The following is a 21923-nucleotide window of genomic DNA, read 5'->3' as shown; positions in this document are numbered from 1 at the left end:
CAGTTACATGTAAACAAATATCCTTTGGTAATGTCCCTACCTGGTCCTTGTCACATGTCCTCAAACTCTGTCCGTATTCCTTGGCATTGTGAAATCGGTGCCGACCACCAACCTGACTTGCTGGTGCTTGCAGTTGCTCTTTCAGTGAAAGTGTAAAAGTGAAAGGACGAGTAGGAAAGTCCCTTTTTCCTTCCCTGTTTGTGTGTGTGTGGGTGGGTGTGTGTGTGTGTGTGTGTGTGAGTGAGTTTAGTCCTGCCTGACCAGATGTCATGAGAATGTTTTATTATGTGAGTGGTTGTTATAGTCAAAAAAGCATAGTATTGACTCATCATAGATGTTTTCTGAATAAAAACACACACATAGGCTATTGTTGTTTTCGCTATTGACAAAAAACAACAAGCACAAGCATAAACATTTGCTAAACATGTAAATAAGTGTTTGCACCTTTAAAAAAAGACCAAAACAGGTTTTTCAACATTATGCTGGACATCCACAATCTCTGTCTCTCTGAAAAATATTGTATCTGTCCTTAAGTCTTCAGCATCTGTCTAAAGTCATGCCACCTTCACGTTAAAATGTGTACAGTACATACATACATACATACATACATACATACTAGAGACTCTGCTCAGCTCCATTTACCATATCAGGTATTGAGATGCATGAGCTATCAGTGCTTCCTTACTTCTGTCTTCTACCACAATGACTGCTTCCTGATTACACTTGATTCAGAATGTCTCATCTCAAGAAGCAGTGACTTAGCAATGTATCCGTTATTAGCAATGATATATGTGTTCATTATTCATTGGAACACTGAACAAAAATTTGGTTGTTTAATTGGTTGCACATAAAATAAATATACAGCATAAAATTGGCCCTGATGTACAACAGACACAACTTGTCCAATGAATTCCAGTGAATTATGCTTAATGTAGGGTTATTCAAAAAACTGTACAATTTAACTATTGTAATATTCATGTTCTGTAAGTTGCTTTGGATGAAAGCAACTGCAAAATACTGTAACCATATACACTACCAGTCAAAAGTTTGGAAACACTTAGAAATTTCCATTCCACTCCATTATAGACAGAATACCAGCTGAGATCAGTTGCATTGTTTTTTTAATCAGGGCAACAGTTTTAAGATTACATTATGTGCTTACATAATTGCAAAGGGTTCTCAACTGTTGTAGAAAGACATGGCTGATCTTTAATGCAATATCTACATTGCCCATTATCAGCAACCATTCATCCAATGTTTCAAAGGCACATTCTGTTCACTAATCTGATATCATTTTAAAGGGCTGAGACATTGGAGAACCCTTTTGCAATTAAAGTAAGAGTAAAACAAACAATGCTCAGCTTTGGTAGACCGCCACCTAGTGGTGAAGTGGATCCATCTCCTGCAAGAGATTATTGTTGTTTTTTTTGTTTGTGACTATGCCCAATCTTAGAGTGTCTCTTACTACAGTAAACACAGCAGACAACAATCTGCAATAGCAAATATTCATCATTAGTTTCCCATGTATTCAGACACAGACTCTAGTGGTATTATTATTATTATTATGTATTCAGACACAGACTCTAGTGGCAGTAGTCAAAACAGACAGAGATCCATGAGATATGGTCTGAAAGGGGGACAAACTGACACAAAAGTTGTGCAGGTGAAATTAAATATTCTTGTTGTTGCAAAACCGATATACATATATAAAAAAGAACAAATAAAGAGTAAACATATATCTATGTTACGTGCTGCATATTCTGTAGTCAGTCTGGAGTAAACATATATCTATGTTACTACGTGCTGCATATTCTGTAGTCAGTCTGGAGTAAACATATTCTGTAGTCAAGCATACATAGACTATAGAGTATAGCTGAAGAGTCTAAAGATACTTTATTGAACCCAAGAGCACATACAAGCAACAAGACCTGGATGCAGCTGAGGAATGGAGGAGAGATGGAGGAGAGATGGAGGAGAGATGGAGGACAGGAGAGATGGAGGAGAGATGGAGGAGAGATGGAGGACAGGAGGGAAGGGTGGAGGAGAGATGGAGGAGAGATGGAGGACAGGAGGGATGGGTGGAGGTGAAGAGGAAATGAGAAACTACATCTAGTGATGGGCAAATGAAGCTTTGGTGAACCACTGAACCACAGCAGTGTGAACCTAGCGACACTAGCTGAAAAGCAAAAAGATATACATACATTTTTCAACATAAAAGTCCTTAGCAAACCAATATTTTTGATTACATATACTGGTTTGGGTAAGGACTTTTATGTTGAAAAATCTACATGTGGCAGCCATATTGGATTTTTTCATTAAGTATATAGTATATATACTTTTTTGATCCCGTGAGGGAAATTTGGTCTCTGCATTTAACCCAATCGGTGAATTAGTGAAACACAAATAGTACACAGTGTACACACAGTGAGGTGAAGCACACACTAATCCCGGTGCAGTGAGCTGCCTGCTACAACGGCGGCGCTCGGGGAGCAGTGAGGGGTTAGGTGCCTTGCTCAAGGGCACTTCAGCCACGGCCCACTGGTCGGGGCTCGAACCGGCAACCCTCCGGTTACAAGTCCAGAGTGCTAACCAGTGGGCCACGGCTGCCCACAAAGTTAGCGATTAGTGTTGCTAGCTTCACACTGCTGTGGTTTAGTGGTTCACCAAAGCTTCATTTGCCCATCACTAACTACATCAGTCTGGAGTAAACATATAGCAATGTCACATGCTGCATATTCTATATTCACACATACTGTACATAGGACAGAGGAATATGGACAGCCAAAATATTTAAAATGTTTATTAAGCATATAAAGTGCATTGAGTGCTAATGAGGTTACTATTATGAGGTATGAGGTGATGTGGAAAGTATATTGTGATGCCAATGTACCTTGTCTCACTAGCCACAGCACGGACCACAGAAGGCCACAAGGGTTTTTTGTTGTTGGCTAACTGTTGCTAAGCTAAGCTAGCGGGGGTGCTGCCGGACTAAGACAATGCATGCACGGAGACAAATATGCTTTTGCTCACTTATCTAACTCTAGGGGAGATGGTGAATAACCCAATTTCATAAAATAGTGACGTGTTCCTTTAAGTGATTTTGTTTTCCCAACTTCCCAACATGTCCCTATTTACACACAGTCCTGTAGAGTTCCTCAGTACTGCACACCATTTCCCAACAGTCCTTTAGAGTTATTCAGTACTGCACACTATCTCCACACAGTCCTGTAGAGTTCTTCAGTACTGCACACTATTTCCCAACAGTCCTGTAGAGTTCTTCAGTAGACCTACTGTAGTTCATGCAGTTCTCACTGCCCCATGCGCTACACAGTTGATGCAGCGTCCAGCAGTGAGAGTGTGGAACAGCACAGGGCTTTGAAGACATCATTAGACACCCTCATCTTGTGAGCTGGGCTCACAGGCGCTGGGTCCAAAAATCAGAGACAGGAGGAAGAAGGGCTCCCAAGAGCTTCATGTGGTGGACAGGGCAGAGGGCAACAGGCATGATGACCTGGAGAAAACAGCAACAAAACAGCAGATAAGCTATTGGTCATTAAGGTGAGAATTGTCTCTGATTCTTCACGTCTCCTTAGTTTGATCATCTGGTAGGGCTACTCGATGAAACCGCACCCTCTCGGAATTTCCCTTGATTTTACACAGCAAAGATAAATAAATAAATAATAATAATAATAAGCTTTATTTGTATAGCACCTTTCATACACTGAATGCAGCTCAAAGTGCTTTACATTTGGAACATTTAACACAATAAAGGGAAAATAACAAGCACAGTGCTTTACCAGGTAATGTAGTATAGCTGAATCTCATAACAAGCACAGTGCTTTATCAGGTAATGTAGTATAGCTGAATCTCATAACAAGCACAGTGCTTTACCAGGTAATGTAGTATAGCTGAATCTCATAACAAGCACAGTGCTTTACCAGGTAATGTAGTATAGCTGAATCTCATAACAAGCACAGTGCTTTATCAGGTAATGTAGTTGCCTAGTTGAATCTCATAACAAGCACAGTGCTTTATCAGGTAATGTAGTATAGTTGAATCTCATAACAAGCACAGTGCTTTATCAGGTAATGTAGTATAGTTGAATCTCATAACAAGCGCAGTGCTTTATCAGGTAATGTAGTATAGTTGAATCTCATAACAAGCACAGTGCTTTATCAGGTAATGTAGTTGCCTAGTTGAATCTCATAACAAGCACAGTGCTTTATCAGGTAATGTAGTATAGTTAAATCTCATAACAAGCACAGTGCTTTATCAGGTAATGTAGTATAGTTGAATCTCATAACAAGCACAGTGCTTTATCAGGTAATGTAGTATAGTTGAATCTCATAACAAGCGCAGTGCTTTATCAGGTAATGTAGTAGCCTATAGTTGACAGTGTTGGGAGTAATGCATTAAAAAAGTAATGTAATTACAGTAATGCATTGCTTTTGCTGTAATGCAGTAATGTAAGGCATTGCCAATACAATTTCAGTAATATTTTACTCGGTACAATTCTCAGTAACTGAAGTTACTTTGCTTTTTAATCCAAAATTGAGAAATGCTCAATTGGCACCAGAGAAGACTTTCCAAGAATTAAAAAAGTCATCTATGCTGGTCCTGGAATTTGATTGCCTTGTTTAGATGACAGTAGAAAGGGAATTTGAGTTATCTCTGCCATTCATGCAACAGATCTAACATGGTCAGGCTATACTTCTCATTTCAAGCAGTGAGAATAACTAAAATGTTGCTTTTACAGACAAAGATCGTAGCCATTATTCTCAAACTATTTGCATTAAGTCTACACCACTGTAAGTGGAAGGAAAGGCAACCAGCAATGATGAGAACCATTTAAAGTCAACATACAATTTCACTATGGCTATATTTTACTATATTAAGTTGTGAGTGACCTTTGGCCTTTGGGGCCTACATTGTCCCATGAGCCATAACTGAAACCATTATATTGTTCTTTTGTTAGCCTTAAGCCTAGCTCAGTCATTATGCCATACCACATCACCTCCTGCCGTATAATGAGCTGCATTGAACACATGAAGATCTATTGAGAACACCAAATCCATATTTCCTGTTATTTTGGTAAAAGTAATGTAAACGTAGTGTAATGCCTTACAATTCAAAGACAGTAATATTGTAATGTAACAAATTACTTTGAGATGACAGTAACAAGTAATAAATAATGCATTACGCTTTTGAAGTAACTTGCCCAGCATTGATAGTTGAATCTCATAACAAGCACAGTGCTTTATCAGGTAATGTAGTAGCCTATAGTTGAATCTCATAACAAGCACAGTGTGCTCAGGTAATGTAGTATAGTTGAATCTCTGGTGCTTTTTGGTTGCCTATAGCAACATGCTACTAATAAACACATGCCATGTATGTTTGTAGGTCAGTTCATTCACACACTACACTCACACATATTCACTTAAAGTACAGTTCAGTTTTCAGAATGTTCTCATGTAGATGGCCCAGTTGTTCTGTATGTAGCCAGTTGCATTCTCGCTCTGTCTGTCTCCTCCTGCTTACCTTACACACTGGTCTCTAACGAAGGGGGCGGGGCAGGCATGTAGCTAGCCATTCATTCAGATCCTGGTATTAGGCCATGGCATAAAGGTGCCTAGTAGGTCGGACTGTCTTCCTCTCTGTCTCTCGCTCGGTTTGTCCCTGGGTTTCACGCAGGAGCCAATCGCCAGGTATGTTGCAATTTCGCTGCATTGGTTAAGCTATTCATGCCTAGTTTTAATACTTTACTCTTTCCATCTGTAGCTCTGCGTCTCCCTTACTCTGCCGTGGCTGTATGGAACCTGACCTGTCTAGCATTAGATAACTCTCCCCTGCAGGTATGCATTTCCAAATATTTATTATCTCCCTTTATTAGCCTTACGGAGTCTTAATTGCTCTTTTGTTTATGTATGCTTGCAGCTTATGACGACGGCACGGCGTGTGTTTTAAGCGTTCTTTAGGCCTACTGGCTAATCAGTGACTGCAAGTGTTTGGTATGTATGAAGCCGGAATGTTGTAGCTTTTGGTGTGGCATTTGAGACACTGATACACTCTAAGTGTTGACTATTTATGTTACAGGTAGCATGGCTTCGTCAAGTTTGCTTGTTTAGTGTGGTCACGCTGCTGTCTTGTCCATAGCATTAGTTTTCATTTATTTTTATGTTTACGTCATCACAGCTCCTCCGTGTCGCGGTAGCTGACCTGTTTGTGTTGCTCTTTGCTTGATTGGGATTTCCCAGGCGGGTTTGCTTTGTTTGTTTGTTTTTGTTTGCTGGTCTGTTGTGCTTTTGCCTTAGTGTGTGTGTAATCGTGTTTTCTGAGTTTGTAGTGTGTCTGCATGCCTAGCTTTTATCCCAGCGAGGATTATTTCCCTGGCTCAAGCTTTACATCTCTAATTGGTATAACCTACATGCTGGTGTTTGTGGTTGTTGTGCTCCTTTTTTTTGATCAGTTTATGTGTTGGCAGGCCTGTGGGTTATCTTTGGCGGGGGGTAGCTAGTCACCTGGTGGCGGGCTTGTGAACTTCACTTTGGAGTGTACTATGGAATATCGGTGGTGGCTTGCTGTGACAATGGTGTAACACTTTTCTGCAGTGAGAGTGCACGTGTGGACACCTTCCTTGATAGTCTGCTTCCCCCCCATCCAGGTAAGCCCCGCCTGCCAGTATAATTTTCTGTTTTATTTTGGTGCGTGCAACATTCCCAGCTGATGTGTGCTTGTGCTATTTAACTCATGTCATGCATCCTACACGACAGTAGAAAGATACAATAAGAACACTAAAATAAAGTATATTTTTATATGTTTCTAACCCCCGCCAGTTATTTTCAGTTTCAGCAACAGATCACACCACACTCCCCCCTCCCTCTCCCCAACAGTGCTTTCAATAAACGGACATTTGATTTGATTGGAATTCACGTGTCTGCCTTTTTGTATTTGAACCTGTGCATATTGATGACTAAACTGGGTTCAGGATACCTGGTGTATTGTTCTAGAGTCCCTGGGCATTAGGTCCAGGGTGGCGTAGTCGACACAAACAATCTCCACTATTGATCCGGTCACATGTACAAGGTGTTTTTGGGAAGTAGAAAACACGCTTTCAAGCTTTTTCATTTCCAAGTTTCTCTGTCCCACTTACAGTATATTTACTGAAAAGTAGTTTGTTGGTGCGCACATCTAAGGCAGGTGCTGGACAAAAAGTGTTAGGCTATCAAAAGGAAAAAGGGTGGATTGTCCGCACACTTGCTCCCATCAGGAATTTTTATTGATTTTCACCTGTGTGTAACGTTTCGAGCTAAACGCTCTTCATCTGATGGGAGCAAGTGTGCGGACAATCCACCCTTTTTCCCACTGATATTTCAATAATTAACTTGGTTTACTTGGTTTTCATTTCTCACCAACCTCACCACACACACTCTCTCTCTCTCTCTCTCTCCCTCTCTGTCTTTCTCTCTCAAACACACACACACACACACACACACATACAAACACAAACAAACACACAGGGAAAGACAAATATGCAAACAGAGATCCCATTTATATTCCTCACCTAAAACTTGTTGCATTTTCATCAGGCATTCTCCTGTTCTCTGAAGAAAATGATCATAAAAAGGCTTACATCCAAAACTCACATTACATCCAAAGATTACACGTTCACATTAAATATGCTCCCCATTAAACAAAGAATGACAAAAAAACTCTCCATGTAAATATGGCTATTGTCATTGAGATCAAAATGAATTCTTACTTTGAATGAATATTGCTGCTATTGTGATAAAGATCACTAGGAGGGTCACTATGACAGTGGCTGTTATGATTCCAATCAAAGACTTTTTGCATTCAGTATCATTTGATGATGTCCCTTCCTTTATAAGCTCATATCCCGGTTCACATCTGCAAGAAATAAAATGATCACTAACAGTAATATACAAAAGGTACAGTATATCTCCCCAGAAGAAATCAGTCATTGTAACTCACTGTGTGTGCGGTCTGCAGGATGTGAATGATCCATCTGAGTATGTGTTCTCACCACAGTCACCACACACAGTATCTGAAGATGAGGTACCTGCAGAATGACATGACAATAATAAGCATAAACAATGATATATAAGCAATATGAACATAAATAATTCTATCTGAAATTATTAAAATGACTATGCTGAAAACTGACCATTGTGTTTGATGTACTGTCCTGGTGAGCACTTTGTGTGTTCCACAGCTCCTCTGCAGCCATCTTTGATTGGGTCAGTGCAGTAGTGACCTTCCAGAGGCTCACAGAGTGTGTCTGAGGTGGAGCTGCAGGCCCTCTTCACTCTTAGACCTGCAGCTGGGGACGGTAGGTGAGTTAGTGTGTGCAGTGAAGGGAACAACTACCGTTCAACATGTTGATCACAGAGTGTGTGCAGTGAAGGGAACAACTACCGTTCAACATATTGATCACAGAGTGTGTGCAGTGAAGGGAACAACTACCGTTCAACATATTGATCACAGAGTGTGTGCAGTGAAGGGAACAACTACCGTTCAACATATTGATCACAGAGTGTGTGCAGTGAAGGGAACAACTACCGTTCAACATATTGATCACAGAGTGTGTGCAGTGAAGGGAACAACTACCGTTCAACATATTGATCACAGAGTGTGTGCAGTGAAGGGAACAACTACCGTTCAACATATTGATCACAGAGTGTGTGCAGTGAAGGGAACAACTACCGTTCAACATATTGATCACAGAGTGTGTGCAGTGAAGGGAACAACTACCGTTCAACATATTGATCACAGAGTGTGTGCAGTAAAGGGAACAACTACCGTTCAACATGTTGATCACAGAGTGTGTGCAGTGAAGGGAACAACTACCGTTCAACATATTGATCACAGAGTGTGTGCAGTGAAGGGAAGAACTACCGTTCAACATATTGATCACAGAGTGTGTGCAGTGAAGGGAACAACTACCGTTCAACATATTGATCACAGAGTGTGTGCAGTGACGGAAGCGGCTACGCCGTTACAGTTTTTCTCAATCGCTTTGCTGCTTTTTTTAAATCATCATTAACGTTTGCACAACATGTTAGTGCATTTCTCGAAACAATTAGCAAACTGCACCACATAATGGATTACCTGCAAAATCCATGTCTCAAAAGCTAGTATTAATACCAATTAAACTGTTAAACTTGTTTCAGATTGAATTAAAATATCAATTAATTATTTGAATTTATTGATGTATTTTCAAATTGTTTAATTTATGTATTTATTTATTTCAATGACCAAAACACAAATACATGGACTTACTGGAGTCACATTCGGTGCATAACCTGCATGATACCAGCCCACTCTGTGCATCCGTGTAGGTAGATGCAGTACAAGGAGCACATAATGTGCTGCTATGCTCTGTGCAGTGTTTATATACATAATATCCTAGACAAGGAAAACAGAAAAAAAGAGTTAAACATTAAACGTCGTTTAACGAGTTATGAGTTTCTGTTGTTGTACGATGTCCTGTAGGTAAGGCTTACCAGGGCCACATGCAGGACAGTTATGTGCTATTGAGTATGTTGCACCGTACGTACGGCTTACTGACTGAGTTACGTGTTGTTGAGTGTGTTGCACCGTACGTACGGCTTACTGACTGAGTTACGTGATGTTGTTTGTTCTGTATGCAAGGCTTACCAGAGCCACACATAGGGCAGCATTCCTCTTGTACTTCATACTCGGCTGGACCACAGAAGCCCATGCATATCCCACAGGAACCAGGAAGACACACAACTGTGGTCAACGCTGTCAGGAATCTCCACATTATGTCCAGTATTCAGCTCAGCAGGATTAGGGGTAGTCTGGAAAGTCTCATGTCCATCCTCCATGCAGTCTGGCACCTAAATGCACATTGGGCCCTGATGTAAATCACAGACAAAGCGCACAGTCTGAATGAGCAAAGTGCTGTGCATCAACTAAAGCTGTCATGTGTCATGTGGGAGCATTAAACTTTCTTTCAACGTTGGCCCCAATGAGCTACCAAACCTAGAGTGTGCTAATAGTGTAAATAGTTCTATTTATTTATCTATCTATCTATCTATCTATCTATTTATCTATCTATCTACTGTATCTATCTATCTATCTATGCGTTTGGTTGCGCATGGATTCTTCCCAGTGTGTTTTGCAGAGGTTTTCCATATAGACTATAACAGAGTCTCAATACGATATAGAATATTGGTTGAGTTTTGTTCTCTGAGTGATCTCAATAATATTATTCATATTATAAAGCACTAGTCCAATACTTGCACACGTGCTTAATGCAGCACTAATCAAGGGCGTGGCCAGAGCAACCGGTGTTTCTTAAGGAATATCCATGTTACTTGATTAAATGGGTCAGTTCCCCATATATGGAATTTGTAACGGAGTGGAGAGAGAGCAGAAGGGAGTCCAAGCAGATGTGTTTTCTGTGAAGTATCCTACGAAAAGAATCTTAGAAAACTCAAAAATCTTAATCCTAGCAAAGCAACAGGTCTTGACAATCTTCCCACAAGTGTCATACCAGATGCTGCAGGAATGATTACTCCTTGAGCTCGTATATCAAACCTGTCCATAGAACTAAGCAAGTGTTCAAAAGGGTGAGATAGAACTTGGCAACTATCGCCCTGTATCCATTTTATGTTGTCTGTCCAAACTAATAGAAAGGGTTGTTCATGAGCAAATAGACAATATGGAGTAATCCATATGAAAAGGGAAGCAAAATAGAACATGACAACTATCACCCTGTATCCATTTTATGTTGTCTGTCCAAAGTCAAGTCAAGTTTATTTATATAGCGCATTTCATACACAGAGGTCAGTCAACCATGCTTCACCATGTTTAGTTCTAACAGCAGGATTTACTAACAGATTTTTCTCCTGAGGTCTGGAGGGTGTGTACTGCTGAAGCATGTCTGAGAGGTATTTAGGTCCTGCTCCATTTATTGATTTATAAACAAGCAGTAGTGCTTTAAAGTCAATTCTGTGACTTACTGGAAGCCAGTGCAGGGATTTAAGAATTGGAGTAATGTGGTCAGTTCTTTTAGTTTTTGTGACTTTTCTGCTGCATTTTGTATCACCTGAAGCTGTTTAATAGTCTTTTTAGAAAGACCTGTCCAAGGCCTTGTCCAAGCGGGAGCATATAGAGGTTGAATAATAGTGGCCCCAAGATCGACCCCTGGGGAACACCACAGGTCAAGGATGTGTGTGCTGAAGTACAGTTTCCAATGGCAACAAAGATACTCCTTTCTTGTAGATGTGATTCGAGCTAGTTGATACCTATGCCTGTAAATCCAACCCAGTGTTCTATTCTGTGTAATAAAATATTGCGATCAGCAGTGTAAAATGCTGCACTAAGGTCCAGTAGCACTAGGACTGGTGTTTTACCTGGATCTGTGTTTAAGCATATGTCATTGAAAACCTTAATGAGAGCTGTTTCAGTGCTGTGATTTGTCCGAAAAGTACTGAAAGTAATTAAAATACCCATTTGATGTTAGGAAGGTGGTTTGTTGACTAAAGGCTACTTTTACAATAATTTTGCCAATAAAAGGTAGATTGTATATGGGCCTGAGGCGTCCAGATTATTCTTCGTGAGAAGTGGCTTTACAACAGTTGTTTTCATTGACTTAGGAAAAATGCCATTAAAATGCAATTTACCATGTGAAGGACATCAATCAATCAATCAATCAATCAATCAGATTTATTTATATAGCACATTTAAACATGACTTGCATCAACCAAAGTGCTTTACAGAGACCAGTGGGAAGCAAACATATAACATATAACAAATAAGACAGAGGCAGGCCATACAAAACACATCATAAAGCAGACCATACAAATACACGAAAGAGACGACAGTACAAGCAGGGCTCCGGTCAGGATGAATCGGGAAACGCTAGAGAGAAAAGGTTTTGAGCTGGGATTTAAAAGAGTCAACTGAAGGGGCGAATCTTATGGAGGTAGGGATGCTGTTCCACAGTTTGGGGGCTGCGACAGCAAAGGCACGGTAGCCCCTGTGCTTGAGATTGGCCTTCAGCTCCGTCAGTAACCCCTGCGTGGCCGATCTAAGGGACCTAACATTAGAGTAGGGGACCTAACATTAGAGTAGGGGGAGAGGTCTGAGATGTAGGGAGGGGCTTTTCCATTAATGGCTTTGAAGGTAAAAAGAAGGACTTTAAAATAAATTCTGTAACGAACCAGAAGCCAGTGGAGTGAGGCTAGGACAGGGGTGATGTGGTCTCGTTTCCTCTTGCCTGTTAACAATCTAGCGGCTGCGTTTAGGACTAGTTGCAGGCGGGATAGGGATGATACAGTGATGCCGGTATAGAGGGAGTTGCAGTAGTCTAGTCGTGATGTGATGAGAGCATGAATTACCCTTTCAAGATCTGGGGGGTTGAGAAGGGTCTTAATCTTTGCGATATTTCTGAGTTGAAAAAAGCTGGCTTTCACCACTGTGTTTATCTGCCTGTCAAACCGGAGCTCTGAGTCAAAAATGACACCCAGATTCCTAGCATGGGGCCTAGTGAGGGTGGAGAGGGTGCCTAGGCTGCTGGAGATGGTACTAACTGAGTTTGGCGGACCAAAAAGGACAATCTCACACTTGCTTTCATTAAGCTGCAGAAAGTTGTGTGACATCCAGGACTTAATTTCAGCAAGGCAGGACGTGAGACTGTTGATCTTGGACTGGTCGTTTGGTTTCAGAGGGAGATAAAGCTGTGTGTCGTCTGTGTAGCTATGGAAGGAGACATTGTATTTCTGAATAATTAAACCAAGGGGGAGCATATATAGAGAAAACAAAATGGGGCCCAGAATGGAGCCTTGTGGGACCCCGCAGGACAGGGGGGCTGAGGGGGAGAAACAGTTGGCGATGTTAACAGAAAAGGATCTGTTGGCGAGGTAGGAGGTGAACCAGGATAGAGCCTCTAAGACCGACCCCATGTTGGAGACGACCAAGAGAGATCGTATGGTCAATAGTGTCAAACGCTGCACTGAGGTCAAGCAGCATGTATAAGTATAAGTATAAGTATATATACTCTTTTGATCCCGTGTGGGAAATTTGGTCTCTGCATTTTACCCAATCCGTGAATTATTGAAACACACACAGCACACAGTGTACACACAGTGAGGTGAAGCACACACTAATCCCGGCGCAGTGAGCTGCCTGCTACAACAGCGGCGCTCGGGGAGCAGTGAGGGGTTAGGTGCCTTGCTCAAGGGCACTTCAGCCGTGGCCCACTGGTCGGGGCTCGAACCGGCAACCCTCCGGTTACAAGTCCAGAGGGTTAACCAGTGGGCCACGGACAGCACAGTGACGATCATCTGCGGCGAGGAGCAGGTCATTAGACACTCTTAGCAGGGCTGATTCGGTGCTGTGTCCTGCCCTAAACCCTGACTGGAATTTATCCAGGGTGTTGTTTTGTGTAAAATAGGGGGACAGTTGGGAGAGAATGACCTTTTCTAGAATTTTTGACATGAATGGGAGTTTAGAAATTGGCCTGTAATTACTGAGCTGGGTGGAGTCTAGGTTCGTTTTTTTCAGTAGGGGCTGGACCACTGCATGTTTGAAGCAGGATGGGACGGTACCAGTGGCTAGGGAGCTGTTAATGATGGAGAGGATGGTGGGACCAGTTGTGACAAGGACATGTTTCAGAAGGGGAGTGGGGACTGTGTCAAGGGGGCAGAAACGATCTCAGAGAGGGAAGTTAAAGAGATGGGATTGAAGCAGGCCAGGGAAGAGGAGCAGTTGAGGGAGACGGTAGGGATTAGTGTGTGGGGGGGAGATGTTACTTCTTATGTTCATTAGTGCAGGTGTTAAAAGCAGCTAAGAAGGCAGAAGAAAACTTGCTGGCAGTCAGAGGGTTAATACTGCAAGAGAAACATACAGGGGGAGGGGGTTTTGTGGGGGAGGGGGACAGAGATGATGTAAACACAACAGCATGATGGTCTGAAGAACATGCGTTTACTATCTCCAGAATGCTGACTGGAACACCAGATGTTAAAACTAGATCAAGTGTATGGCCTAGTCTGTGCGTGGGGCCGGTTACATGCTGGACAAAACCAAGTCAATCAGTTATATAAAGTCAGACACCATAGGCTTAGAGGGGCAACACACATGAATATTAAAATCACCAAGGATCAGAGTTCTTTCATGCTTAGACATCTGCTGCTATAAGGTGAAAAATAGTTTTGAAGAAATTGGTTGGCAAAATGTCTAAGCCACATGTGGAAGAGCAGAGATTCTGTACCATTTTTTCAAGTTTGTTGTTGTCTATTAAGCTGAACTCTGACATCAAGTTTCCTTTGTAGCTGGAAGTTCCGGATGTTGAATTAGTAATTGAGCAGATATGTTGAGTCTGATAGAAAGGGTTGTTCATGAGCAAATAGACCACTACTTATAATCACTAGCCTGGGTTTTCCCATGCTGCCTTGCGTGCGATTTTATTCGCTAGGCAGCCTGGATTCCATGGACCTGATTTTCACCTAAACGAAGGAACCAATCACAGAATGGAGGGGGGACAGCAAGATGAGGATGACACACCGAAGCGGTTATGAACTACCTACAGCGCATTTGATAGACATTCGTAGCACCCAATAAACGGCTCTGGGCATTCGTAAACCACGTCTCAAATACGAGAAAATGAATGTGTAGTTCCCAGACCCCATCTCAATGAGATGAGGTCTGACGTTAGCCAGGCTATATCATCACACAATCTTCTGTATGAATTCCAATCAGGTTCTGAAAATCTCATTCTACAGACACTTGCCTACTTTACCTACCAGACTACATCAAGAAACAAGTGGATGAAATGGAATACTGTGGTATGGTTATATTGGACCTCCAAAAAGCATTCGACACTGTGAACCATGATATTCTTAGTCAAACTTAGGGCCTTGTGTTTTGACACTGCATCTTTCAATGGATACAGTCTTATGGGGAGGCAGAGAACATGGTAGATGTGAGAGAAACTATATCAAAACCTCTTCCATTTACATTGTGGGGTCCCTCAGGAAAGCATCTTAGGTCCACTATTCTTTCTGCTGTACATTAATGACATGAAGTCAGCATGTGATTGCAACCTGTATCTCTACGCAGATGATATAGCTCTTTTAGTGTCTCATTGTAATAAAGCGGAAGTAGAGAAATTACTTAGTTCAGAACTTCAGAAAGTCAGCATTTGGTTACCTGAAAACAACCTGATTCTTCATCTTGGCAAAACAGAATCAATACTAATTTGGATCAAATACAAAGCTAAGAAAGTTACCTGGATTTAAGGTGTTACTTGGTAAATCCGAAATAACAGCTAAGGAATCAGTAACTTACTTAGGCTGCATACTTAACACATTATCTGTGGACTGTGTGGCTTTAAAAGTTCTGTCTAAAGTAAATCAGAAAATAAAATATCTGGCTAGAATATCCTCATTAATCGATAGAAAAGCTCTTGAGATACTGGCTGGGGCCCTAATACAACGCCACTTTGACTATGCTATGCAATGACTATGCACTATGCCTGCACTTCATGGTGCACAAAGATTCCAAAGATTCTCAAACAGAAGTTGCAGACATCACAAAACAAATTAGTGAAGTTAAACTTCAAAGTTACACCCAGCTCAACTTAGCTCAATGTGTATGGTGCATAGAATTATTAAAAATGAGGTAACCAAATATATATGTAATTATTTTCCTCGGGTCAATGTACATAGTTAATCCACAAGGGGTAGCAACACTGATTTTGTTTCATTCGATTTAAAGGAGAATTCCGGTGTGATATTGACATAAAGTGTGTTGAAACATGATACCGAGTGTGAACGTATGTCTCATAGCCCATCTCGGCTTGTCCCCTGCACTCCAAAATCTGGCGCTAGTTAGCCGATGCTACCAACAGCTTTTTCAATGGTGGTGCTTCGGCATCGGGCTAGCCATGCAAATAAATCACTGTTTTACACCATTTACGAGGCTCAATGTATCTCCACACTTCATTGGTAGACTTCCGAGGGCCCTGACATTTAAAACGAGACATTGAGAACTTTGAAAAAGCACAGTATCTTCACAAAGTTTAGCGTTTGCAGCCATCTTGAATTTAGACACGATAAGTCGAGCGACGAGTAAGAATGAACAGGTATGATAAGGGATCAGATTCCAAAAATAATTCAGTGGAAATGCATGGATTCCAGTTTCTTCCAGTAGCAGCTATCCATTAAAAAACATGCCATCATGTTTCAGCCTCTGTGGCCTTCTTCAGGGTAAATTCAAAATGGCTTTGTTCAGCCCAACATTTTTAAATAGAACTGTGGGTCGCTGAACAGCATTTAAATAGAGCTGTGGGTGGTTCAACATCTTTTACAGTAAATATAGCCATGGTGGTTGAACAGCATTTTTTCTTTTCATTTTAGGTGCAGTCAACAGTACAATTTGTGCTAGGTCTCTTGTCCTGTAGTCTGAGCTTTTGTGCCCAAGTCCAGTTGCAAACAGATAAGATCAGTGAGGATCAGTCGAAGAATTGTGAAACAATTTGCATTGCATTTGCAAGTTGGCCTATTTCTCTCATGTCCTCATTTATTTTATTCACCAACATAGATAGATAGATAGATAGATAGATAGAAATTCAAGGTCTCAGGAGCATACAGACATCACACACAACATGCACTTACAGCAGAAAAAGTATTATAAGTATATAAATATAAAAAACTTCACTGCACAATAGAGACAGTATGCACATATGCAAACTCACCATGCAACTATAGTGTCAATATGTCCCAACCCTTCGACTGTATCTGCTGAATTGCCAACGCCTTTCCTTTCCAACAAAGGATGTGAAAGCCTAGACTTAAAATTCAGCCCCATGTAACACATTTAGGTCCCTACCTGGTACTTGTCATGTGTCCTCAAATTCTGTCCTTATTTCTCGGCAAAAGTAGCAACCTGATTTGCTTGCAGTTCCCCTTCAAGTGAAAGTGAAAGACCAGCTGCAGTGGAAAGTATCTCATTCTAATCCTCCTGTGTGTGTGTGTGTGTGTGTGTGTGTGTGTGTGCGCGCGTGCGTGTGTGCGTGCATGCGTGCATATGTGTGTGTCTGTGCGTGCGTGAGTGCGTCTGTGTGTGTGTGCGTGCATGCGTGTGTATCTGTGTGTGTGTATGTATGTGTGTGTGTGTGTCTCTGTGTAAGCATGTGAGTCACTTCTCGAATAAAGTCTAAAGTTGAACATAGTCTCTAAATCCACTGTATCTGCATTCCATGTGAATTTAGTCCTGCCCAACCAGATGTCATTTGAGCATTTGTTATGGTAAACAAATAATAATATTGACTCATCATAAATCTTTTCTGATTAAAAAAAAAAAACCACATATGCTGTGTTTTTGTTTTGCTGAGACAAACCCAGGCACGAAACATCAACATTTGCTAAACATTATGTCCACAAAAACATAAAAAACACAAAACATAAAAATGAAACAAATCATGTTTCTACTTTACAGCTGTTCAACACATCCACAATCTCCATCATCTAAGAATTACTGTGTGTCCTCAACATCTGTCTAAAGTCATGCCACCTTCACGTGTCCAGACTCCCTAAAAGAGGATACAGCACATACATACCACCTGGAGACTGGTCAGCTCCTTCACCATCCAATGGGCAGACAGCATCCACCTTACCGCCCCCCGTCCAGAGGCAACTAAAACAACCCTCTCCTTACTGGCCCCCCCCCTCCAGAAGCAACTAAAACAACCCTCTGTTCCAGTACGTTTGGTTAAAACGAATTGTGCTTTTAAACGTCTTACTGGTTTCGAAACAAATGTACTAAGGTCAACAGGAACACAGCAGGGGAACTGAGCCCATATGTGAACGTGTGTTCTCTTGATGTGCAGTTAACACATCACGTTTGTGTACCATCACGTTCACATGCACTGGACTACAACTACTAAGAACCTTTATAAATACTGTAGCACACATCAATAATATTGCCATCAAAGTGCCTCTGTCTGAAGATTTGTATGCAAATTCAATTAAAGCAACACCAAAGAGTTTGTTGTACCTTAAAATAATTTTTCCAAAATCGTTTCAGTGGTTCATCAACTCGTAACAGGGTGAACGGCACTTCTGCATTCGCTTTGTGACCCTCTATCGGCTATAACCGCACTATGCAAGTTTGCCAGATCGGGTAACGGATCTGTAGTTCGATGGAATGAGACATAAGAAGCTACAAATTTGACTTGGTTCTGAAGTCGCAATACATCATACTTTCATAAAATCAAGCAACATAATCTACCTTGTTTGTGGACATTGTCATTTCCAAAGCCGGTGCTGGATAAACAAAAAAAAAAAGGAAAAGTGCTTTGGTGTTGCTTTAAAGGAGTCATGCCATACAACTGCAACTAGGCTACGTGACACCTGACGGTGCGTTGAGGCAATGATAATTGTCTCGTCAGCTATTTTTACTTAACAAAGGAAACGAAACTTAAATAAATAAATACCGGTGTCCTCTATGGTAGATACGACCATGTGATTGCAACTAGGCTACGTGACATAGATTAAACTGAACGTTAAGAAAGAAATATTGAGGACATTATCTTGGTACAGTCGACTTTTAGCGGTTGTTTAATGTAACAGCATAGGTTTATCTTTTGCAAATGTCATGTGCAAGAAACCTACCATAAATGAACTGACCAATATTCATATTTACTTTCTTTTTAGATGAGTCAACACCACACAGGCAACCAGCTCATTGCCCAGAGCTGGATAGGTCTATTATAACGCCTGCCACTTCATCTTGGGACCCAGTTGAAGGTACAGTGTCTTTGAATTTTCCATTTCCCAGTAAATACAATTTCATGACAAGGAACTTGAGAGTAACTAACTTTTTTTTGTGGAACACAGCACAAGTGACTCATCACACAGAGGGAGGTGGCTTGGCCATGGAGAAGGAAATAAGAGGTAAGAAGACTCACTTAATTTGTTCACATATGCAAGTATATAATGTATTTAACAACTAAAACTAACACCATCCATTTTTCCATAGCAATAAGGACAACCATTACCACATGGCACAGCGAATGGACACATTTGAGGAGAAGATGGATGAGCTGCTCATGCTCTTAAGGAGCTCCCAGTCACCTCCGATGACATGTTGCTGTCATCCTGCTCAACAGTCACTGAGCTGCAGGAGAGGAGGAACAAAATGCTTCCCTCCAGGACTTGTACTCTGGGACCTAAGCGGGCAGAGACCATCACCAAAGACTCCACATATCCTGCACACACACTCTTTAACTTCCTCCCCTCTAGCAGGCGCTACAGATCCCTGCACACAAAAACAACCAGACACAAGAACAGCTCTTTTCCCACTGCCGTCACTCTCCTGAACTGCGGATAACTGGAGTCATCCCCACTTTAGCCCTTCACCTTCACATTACATACTTTATCATTCCAAATGCGTCTTGCACACTACATTTGCACTATTACTTTGCACTCTACATCACACTCCATGTGTACTTGTATTGGTATTATGTCTTATTTGTATAGTTGTTTTTTATAATGTGTATATGCCACAATGTATGTTGTTGTCTCTATTGTACAGTATGTCTGTCTATTTGTTGAATGTATAGAGCCAAAGTCAAATTCCTTGTGTTAGTATACTTGGCTAACATGGAGTCTGATTTTTAGACCTTTTATATTTTTTTGTATTTTGATTATTTTATATTAAAATTATAAATCCCATCAATTTTGCCAATTCCTGCGAATATATAATAATGCATTCCTGCTCGTGCAATTTAAAGTAGTTTAAAGTAATAATAAAAATTGGTATGCAAAGGTTGCAACGTTAGGGCAGTGTTTCTTAACTGGTGGGTCGGGACCCAAAAAATAAATAAAAATGGTTAAAAATAAATAAAAAAAATTGGCAATTTCAAATGCTGCCTTATCAGATCTAATGTTGGACCTTTATTTTGATAAACTTTATTCATAGCCTACATATCAGTCATTGCCATGGCATGGACATAGACAATGTTTATGTGACAAGTCATGTTAGACATTGTCATTTTAGTGATAAACACAGTTTAGTGGCTGCTACTCTGAATATTTGAAGTACCCTACAGTAGGCTCGGATATGGATTCACTTAAACTGAGAACAAAATAGGACAGAAACCCCATTGTGTGGTGTGCAGTAGATGGCTGGCACATGAGAGCATGAAACCATCAAAACTAAAATGGCACATGGAAACAAGGCACCCCTGTCAAAGTCATACCTGTCGAGTACTTTGAAAGGTGACATCAAGAGTTGAAGACTTCACAAATGTAGGCTAATGCCAAATATCTGCATGTTCCAAACAAGTAGGCCTACAGGCACTTCGCTTGTCTTACTATGTAGCTCACCATATCCATTGGTTTGAACGCTAAAAACATATATATGGGTCGCGACTTTATGAACATGGGAAATTGTGGGTCCCAAAGCCAGACCACTTAAGAACCACTGCATTAGGGGAAGGTTTCTAAAGGTTGCAACGGTTAGGGAACGTTAGGGGAAGGTTCTCTAAAGGTTGCAACGTTTAGATAACTTTAGGGGAACGTTCTGGGGAACGTTTTATATAACCAAGAACTAACGTTCCCGGAATGTTAAGCAAACTTTCCATGGGAACCAAAACCTACTCAAAAACTAACATTCAGGGAACTCTACTGTATAGTGGAGATTGCGACGACCAATATCATCACTGCATGTAACATGCTGCTGCATTTTTGACATTGTATAAGTACTGTGTATATATACTGTATGACCGCTGGTGGTATGCAGCCGGTGGCGTGCTACTTGTGGTCCGCCGTTGGACCACCATCTCTTTACATTTAACTTGTCATGAATATTAAGCAAAGTTATTTAAATTATATATGGAGTATAACTGAACAAATGAAAGATTTTAGACCAATAGTGGCAAAATATTGGGCAATTTGTCTGCAACCCACCAGTGGACCGCCAGCTATGCCCCCAGTGGACCAACAGTGGTCCATCAGCCTCTTGTTATCGGGATATAGCTTTACTTCAAACTGCTTTTCATTCTTCCATACATTTACAATGTCAAAATGCAGCAGCATGTTACATTCAAATGATATGGGCTTAAGAGTCTGGTACCAGGCTAGACAAATATAGCAATGCCCTGAAAGTTTCGTGGGGGGGGGGGGGGGTGCTACAGGAGTGCTGTGTGCATTACAAAAACAGAAACAAAAATGCTTGTTCTGCATATAGCCTTCAGCCTAATCCACACAATTTCTGCATCTTAATTAGCGACACTCTCCTCCAAAATTGAGATAACTTTACCCTGTTGGACAGGCTACAGTAGAATAGCCTACATTTTTCCTTCAGTTTTTCAAAGATTAAATGTGTTAGGCTAATAAGCTAGATAAAAGTACTTTTGCTTGTTATTGTTGATTCAGATGTTAGATAGGCTATGCATGGGAGGTGATCCACAAAAATGGTCGCCAACCCATCGATCGCAATCGACCTGTAGATCTTTAGGACTTACTCAGTAGATCCCGAGAATAACAGGAAAAACTAGAATTGTGGTTCCGAGGAACTGCAAGAGTGGGTTTGATCAGGGGCATGGAACTCGGCCTCATCCAAGGATTCCAACGGTACCTCATTTATGAAAATCGGACATACGGGTCAAAAGTTACATGCACACACCTTCATATACACAGACAGCCCAGCTCAGCCCATTACAGCTCTGCCAGATGGCTTAGAACTCTGCCGGGTGCAAGCTTAAACAATTAGAACTGTGATGTCATAATCGAAATTAGAATCCTGAAACATTCCGCCATTTCAATGGGCCCAAAAAACGCCGAAAAACGGAAATAACGCGAAAACGACAAGGGCCAGCGACACGAAAGTAACAAGCTCCCTACACCGGTTCGGGCCTGAATTTTTGGAGTTTG

General features: G+C 41.2%; 2 protein-coding genes and 2 long non-coding RNA genes across 13 annotated transcripts in view; 2 read left to right on the top strand and 2 right to left on the bottom strand.

Moving 5' to 3' along the window:
* LOC121713300 (tumor necrosis factor receptor superfamily member 14-like) overlaps positions 1-185 on the bottom strand; it is a 28502-nt gene extending 28317 nt beyond the window's left edge. For 4 of the 8 annotated variants that reach the window (XR_006032777.1, XM_042097827.1, XM_042097829.1 and 1 more), the window contains exon 1: positions 41-184. The gene's annotated coding sequence lies outside the window, so the exon portion shown is untranslated. Of the gene's footprint in view, positions 1-40 lie in introns of all 8 variants that reach the window. The other 4 variants (XM_042097828.1, XM_042097832.1, XM_042097831.1 and 1 more) reach the window with 3 other exon arrangements.
* Positions 186-2692: 2507 nt separating this feature from the next.
* On the bottom strand, positions 2693-17023 carry LOC121713301 (tumor necrosis factor receptor superfamily member 14-like). Of its 2 annotated transcripts, XM_042097835.1 has the most exons (8): positions 16876-17023; positions 9676-9896; positions 9298-9423; positions 8183-8338; positions 7990-8077; positions 7760-7905; positions 7562-7601; positions 2693-3511 (listed from the first exon to the last, which is right to left on the bottom strand). In XM_042097835.1, the coding sequence occupies exons 2-8, from the start codon at positions 9800-9802 to the stop codon at positions 3472-3474; spliced, it is 723 nt and encodes a 240-aa protein (XP_041953769.1). In that variant the 5' UTR covers positions 9803-9896; positions 16876-17023; the 3' UTR covers positions 2693-3471. The 2 variants fall into 2 exon arrangements, with proteins under 2 accessions (XP_041953769.1, XP_041953770.1); XM_042097836.1 differs by lacking the exon at positions 7562-7601.
* Positions 5584-6925, top strand: LOC121713309. 2 transcript variants are annotated; one of them, XR_006032787.1, is made up of 4 exons: positions 5584-5705; positions 5779-5852; positions 5935-6008; positions 6609-6925. It is a non-coding gene; the product is annotated as an uncharacterized LOC121713309 (long non-coding RNA). The 2 variants fall into 2 exon arrangements; XR_006032786.1 differs by having other exon boundaries at positions 5584-5852.
* A 1586-nt stretch (positions 17024-18609) lies between the features above and the next one.
* Positions 18610-19117, top strand: LOC121713310. Its single transcript, XR_006032788.1, has 3 exons — positions 18610-18794; positions 18885-18941; positions 19027-19117. It is a non-coding gene; the product is annotated as an uncharacterized LOC121713310 (long non-coding RNA).
* The last annotated feature ends 2806 nt before the right edge of the window (positions 19118-21923 follow it).

The sequence above is a fragment of the Alosa sapidissima genome, chromosome 7 (assembly GCF_018492685.1).
Source record: "Alosa sapidissima isolate fAloSap1 chromosome 7, fAloSap1.pri, whole genome shotgun sequence".
Classification (NCBI taxonomy): domain Eukaryota; kingdom Metazoa; phylum Chordata; class Actinopteri; order Clupeiformes; family Clupeidae; genus Alosa; species Alosa sapidissima.
The sequence above is the reverse complement of the archived record's forward strand: the minus strand, read 5'-3'. Positions and strand labels throughout refer to the sequence as shown.